This window comes from Rutilus rutilus (genome assembly GCF_951802725.1).
Source record: "Rutilus rutilus genome assembly, chromosome: 10".
In the NCBI taxonomy this organism is placed as follows: domain Eukaryota; kingdom Metazoa; phylum Chordata; class Actinopteri; order Cypriniformes; family Leuciscidae; genus Rutilus; species Rutilus rutilus.
Genome location: NC_140215.1, coordinates 23755597 through 23761766, shown reverse-complemented (window position 1 = coordinate 23761766; position 6170 = coordinate 23755597). Strand labels below are relative to the sequence as shown.

The following is a 6170-nucleotide window of genomic DNA, read 5'->3' as shown; positions in this document are numbered from 1 at the left end:
CTTCTTTTTTTTTTTTTTTTTATGTAATATAAGTTAAGAACAAAATGGGGAGATATGAAAAAATGAAACTAAAGGTTCAGAACAGGGATATTATTTAGTGTTAATATTTGGGGGAAATGCATGAAGAATGTGCATGATAAAAACATCTCTGGGACAGCAAATCCAGCATGGTGTAATGAGATTTCCTCATGTACAGAACATCCTAAATCATGAAGCTTTGATGGGGCGAGCATCAATAGATCCAACTGTAAAAGAAACTCCACACAATCTGGAAAACATGTTAGTTTTTTTTTTTTTCTGCAGAATGTAAGTGATTAAAACATAGCACCAATGGGAGGAAATGTTCTTGGAAAACTAACAATTGATTTCCAAAATTTCCTGGAAATTTACAGTTAGTTCTCAGGCTGGGTCATGTCAGAGATGTTTCACTTTTAATCTCAGTGACGTTGAGTTTTGTCTCAAGGGACGGCTAGTGCTGGTAGGTGTATCCGAGCGTCTCCCTTGGGAAATCAACCTCTCTGAAACTATCACTGACTATTAGTAAAACACATATCATTTAAGTTGCTTCACTGACAACTAGTTGAAAGAAAAAACATAATTATTTTTCCAAGACATTGTGATTCCTTAAGATGTCTCCTCTTTATAAACCAAATAGGACAGAAGATTCTTGATTCAAATGTTGTAGAATATTTGTAGATACTATAATGCTTAAAGTATTTCAAATAGAATGATTTGTTGGCGCATTAAAAAATATATACACATGCTGTTTTTTTAGTGTGTTAGTCATAAAAAAAAAATGAAGACATGCAGAGCTCTAACTGGGCCTATAAAACACAGAAAGGACAATAAATATTGACACACTAAAAGCAGTGGTTTGATTTTTTGTCAGGATGATTAAAGGTCAAATTCAATTAGCCGCAAAAACAAGTACGACCAACAGGTTAATACTCAAAGCACAGCCAAATAAGATTGGAGAGTTGAACTGATGGCTCCAATGAAGTTCACATCATTTCACAAAATACAACAGATCACGTAGTTTATTCCACTACATGGCACCCGTATTCCCCTCATTACCTCCCTTTACTTTCTCTCTTAGTTGAAGTGTAAAAATGTGGAGCTGAGCTGTATGAGAGCTAATAAGGTCCAGTGGGAAACCACAAATATTAATGAAGTCTATACTAGAAACTCATATGAACTTTTCGAACTTGTCAAATCATCTGTACTAAATCATTTATTTTTTCAAGCCACCCATACAACCATCATACCATCTCTCAATATCGTTTCCAAATTTCACATATTCAGCTTTAAAGTTGTTCCTACTTTTGTTAGTCCTATACATGTAGGCACATTAAAAACACAAAATTATGTAAATCACTCTTGCAGAGTAGCATTTTTAACCTTATTCTGTTCTCAAATTGTTCCTCAAAGGGACAAGAATCATGAATTCATAAAGTCAATATCACTAAAACAACATCAGAACAACTTACTGGATGTATTTTTTAGCCCTAATAAGCCAGAGAAGTATACTCTTAAGAAAATGTCGGTCGAAGTTTTAAGTTGCATGTCTGTTGAAAGATGAAGTGAGTGTATATGCCCAGTGATCAAACATGGGCTGCTGTAGAGCTGTACGGTGAGTTCCAGAATAAGCGTGCCATGGCGCTCATTTCTGAGGCAGCAGCTTTAGGCTCCGTGTGATTGATGTTGAGGTCCAGAGAGCAGATCATCTCCCTCAGCCCTCACATTTACATACCACGTAACCAGGCATACAGCTATAAAGCTCAGATCTATTTTTAAAACTCACTCAAGCAGAGGGAAGACGATTTTTTATTTATGATTAAGAATAAGTTATTCAATAAGCCAATAGCTCTGGCTACCGCTGGTCTCAGACACTTATTAATTAATTGGTTTATAATTGTAACAAGTTGTGAATTTTTCACATTTTTGGCACCACTGAAACTCTGTTTGGTTTAGCTTCTAATCTGGACCTTAATGTACTATTTCACAGAATCTTCCAGGCAGATTTCATGTAGTGTTTCTCTTAATCTCTTCCTTACATGGACATACTCTTCATGTACATTTAATTCTCAGCATTTTTTGCCCTTAAATAGTCCAAATTGTTTAGCTGATGGTCCCCACCCACTCTGCATGAGAATTTATATGAAAATAATCAAAATATTTACCATGCTTTCTAGCAAGTTAACTTTCCAAGCCAGCCTGAATAGTGGGTGTGAGGTGTGTCATTAAATTAACATTTAAACTCAGACCATTTAATTGTCTATTTCGTAATGTTACCTTAAAACAATAGGCTACTTAAATAACAAATATGCTGATATTAGATTGGGAAAGATGTAGGCTATTTACTCAAAGGAATTTATTTTATCTCTGCTTTTTCCGATTTATAACAAGAAAACCAATCAGATAAAAGGGTGTTTACATTTTGTACATTGACTCAGTGTTGCTATACTTCTACTACGCAAATTAGTAAACAAATATTTTTCATTTTTAATGGCGACTATCAACATACACACATGATTATCATTTGAAGGGTTTTAAAAATTAAAAGCTGGATTTGAATTGAGAAACTAAAATTGACTGACTTAGTATTAGTCATGTGCAAGGTTTGGCACCGTTTTGCATGCCCAAAAGAATCACTACACTTTCAGAACCCAGCCTATGGATTTTTTTTCTCCACCGTCTATAGAAGGAAAGTTTCTGATGGCTGAAACCCACCGCAATTACAACCAATGACCAATCAAAAGCAGACGCAAAGGAAAACAAAACCTGTGATTGGTCTAAAACTCTAGTGGTTTCAAGGCGCCCCGCATCGAGGGGCAGTGATTTTGAATGAGGGGTGTGTGGAAACCGACGGCACATTATTGTATGTGCGCCTCACTTGCGCTCAAACCTTCCAGTCAGTGAGTAGCGCGTCTACCCAGCGCACACGAGAGCGCGCTCTGCTCGAGAAACCCGACTTAAGTTTTCCAGCATCAACACGACTCTCTGGAAGGCAGTTTCTAAAGTCACAGGATACACAGGCTTTTACACGCGGGATTTGGAGAGACAGACGGAAAACTCGAAATAACATTCGAAAGATTCTCTCAAAAACCTTGAAGAAGAAAAACTATGCGCTCCTTGTGGATTTAGTTTGGATCTATTTTCGGACTTTTGTCAGGGCTTCCTTCACACATCCACTCATTTGCTTAACATGATTGCTTTCAGACCACGAGTATCGTGACAAGAGCTCAAACAAGGAGTTAAAAAAAAAAAAAATCATTTACGAACTGGTCACAAAGAAACTTTGACTGTGAACGCGCAGCTTCATTTCTTTCAGAACGAATCAACTGAACAACGACTTTCCTCAAAATGCAACACTGTTGCGGGATTACTGTATATTTTCTTCTGTTTTTCACCCCGTTCCTGCAGCCGTCCAGCGCTCAGTATCATGGCGAGAAGGGCATCTCCATTCCCGAGCACGGCTTCTGCCAGCCCATATCGATACCTCTCTGTACGGACATCGCCTACAATCAGACCATTATGCCTAACCTTTTGGGTCACACCAACCAGGAGGACGCCGGGCTGGAGGTGCACCAGTTCTACCCCCTGGTGAAAGTGCAGTGCTCCATGGACCTGAAGTTCTTCCTCTGCTCCATGTACGCGCCGGTTTGCACTGTGCTCGAGCAAGCCATCCCGCCGTGTCGCTCCCTGTGCGAGCGCGCGAGACAAGGCTGCGAGGCCCTCATGAACAAGTTCGGCTTCCAGTGGCCCGAGCGACTGCGCTGCGAGAACTTCCCGGTCCACGGCGCGGGCGAGATCTGCGTGGGCCAGAACACCTCGGACGCGGGAAGCCCGACCTCAAACCCGACGCCCTACGTGCCAGAACTGATCACACTACAGCCGAGCGTGGTCAGACCCAGCCAGCAATTCACATGCCCGCTGCAGCTCAAAGTGCCCACTTATCTGAAGTACCACTTCATGGGCGAGAAGGACTGCGGGGCGCCATGTGAGCCCACTAGACCCAACGGATTGATGTATTTTAGAGAGGAAGAGGTCAAATTTGGCCGGCTCTGGGTGGGCATTTGGTCCATTTTGTGCTGTGTGAGTACACTCTTCACAGTTCTCACGTACTTAGTGGACATGAGGAGGTTCCGTTACCCGGAGAGGCCCATCATCTTCCTCTCCGGGTGTTACTTCATGGTGGCTGTTGCTTACGCAGCTGGCTTTTTCCTTGAAGACAAAGTCGTGTGCATTGACAAATTCAACGACGATGGTTACAAGACCGTTGCGCAGGGCACCAAAAAAGAGGGCTGCACTATCCTCTTCATGATCCTCTATTTCTTCGGCATGGCGAGTTCAATCTGGTGGGTCATTCTGTCCCTCACATGGTTCCTCTCTGCGGGAATGAAGTGGGGTCATGAAGCCATCGAGGCCAACTCTCAGTACTTCCACCTGGCCGCTTGGGCTGTCCCAGCAGTTAAGACCATCACCATCCTCGCCATGGGCCAGGTGGATGGCGACCTCCTCACCGGTGTGTGCTACGTTGGCATCTACAACGTGGACTCGCTGCGTGGCTTCGTCCTGGCGCCGCTTTTCGTCTACCTCTTCATCGGCACCTCGTTTCTCCTGGCCGGCTTCGTGTCGCTTTTCCGCATCAGAACCATCATGAAGCACGACGGCACCAAGACGGAGAAGCTGGAGAAGCTGATGGTGCGCATCGGCGTGTTTAGTGTGCTCTACACGGTTCCCGCGACCATCGTGATCGCCTGCTACTTCTACGAGCAGGCTTTCCGAGAGCAATGGGAGAAGACCTGGCACATGCAGACGTGCAAGCGATTCGCCGTCCCTTGCCCGGTCAATAACTTCGCCCCTATGTCTCCAGACTTTACCGTGTTCATGATAAAGTACCTGATGACCATGATCGTAGGAATCACCTCTGGATTTTGGATATGGTCTGGGAAAACTCTGCAGTCGTGGCGCAGGTTTTATAAACGGCTCAGCAATAGCAACCAAGGCGAGACGACGGTATGAAAAAGAAGCGAGTCTGTGTTTGGTTTTGGTCAGGCTATGAATGACCATGCAACTTTTCTCTGAGATAAATGTCTCGAGCGGAGACATGGCGAACCGTTACGCGAAACGAGACTTGTTGAGTGAGTTTTGTGGACACTACTGTGTGCCTAGACGTTTCCACAGTGGAAGCGGACCATCATGAACAGTGTTATCAGCCTGAGTCTGTTTAACCATTGGGGTTTCTCATATTATATGTATGTGAAAAAGACATTTGAGTGTATTTCTGTGTAACACGATATCATTTGCAGATGTGATCTCTGTAGACAGTAGCCTACTGAATGCTTTGCGCAATGCTCACGGTTCTGTACCTGAAATTTTGGAAGTAATTTGCCTTATACACATAACTGGGGACTTGTATGACTTTCGCAGCCCTACGTCGACAATCATGCATACTTCATGGACCGTCAAGTACGCATTAGGATTGGGACTCTTTAATGCATGTGTACAGCTGTGAATTTATGCAAGCTCCCTTTAAACGTTGAAATGTGTAAATAATCACCTTTTCTCAAAGAATATATGTATTTATGAAAATAATCTTGCTGTTTTTTACTTGGTTTTTAAAATTTGGTAAGAGACCTTTGTATCTGTACAGTTTCGCTGAATAAAATGATTAGATTTTTAACGAACCGACTCATTTTACTCAAAAGTTTTTATTTTTTAAATTATGAAAACAAAGACATGCAGATGTGGAAACCATGCACGGGCTACTCTGTTTAACCATTAGCATTTCCTGTAAGAAAAAAGCCTATATCAGAAAGAGCTCGGAGTAACCTTTTTGAAGACTGTTGCACCAAATGTGGTATTATATCTTGACTTTTAAAAAAAAAGCACATGAGACAAAATGATTTTTAATTTAACTACAAAACAAAGTCAGCCTCAAAGAATGAGATCTACCTACATGGTCATATTCGGTGGATTATTGAACAAATTTGCGTTACTGGGATGAAGTGTAAGAGCGGTGCTTTAGCGCCACCTACAGGTGACTGATATGTTGTGAAAACTTTACAGCAAGTATTATGAATGAACTACAAAGACAAGTTTCAAGAACGAAACATACTTTATATTTAAGCAAAAGTTTAGGTTATCATCAACTGTTGCACATCATT

General features: G+C 41.8%; 1 protein-coding gene across 1 annotated transcript; it reads left to right on the top strand.

Moving 5' to 3' along the window:
* The first annotated feature begins 206 nt into the window (after positions 1 to 206).
* fzd7a (frizzled class receptor 7a) lies at positions 207 to 5686 on the top strand. Its single transcript, XM_084421037.1, has one exon. It carries the CDS (start codon positions 3364 to 3366, stop codon positions 5023 to 5025), a length of 1662 nt encoding a protein of 553 aa, XP_084277163.1. The 5' UTR covers positions 207 to 3363; the 3' UTR covers positions 5026 to 5686.
* The last annotated feature ends 484 nt before the right edge of the window (positions 5687 to 6170 follow it).

Bases quoted from the DNA above. Each gene is read 5' to 3' on its own strand.
- fzd7a (XM_084421037.1), top strand. From the start codon at position 3,364: ATGCAACACTGTTGCGGGATTACTGTATATTTTCTTCTGTTTTTCACC.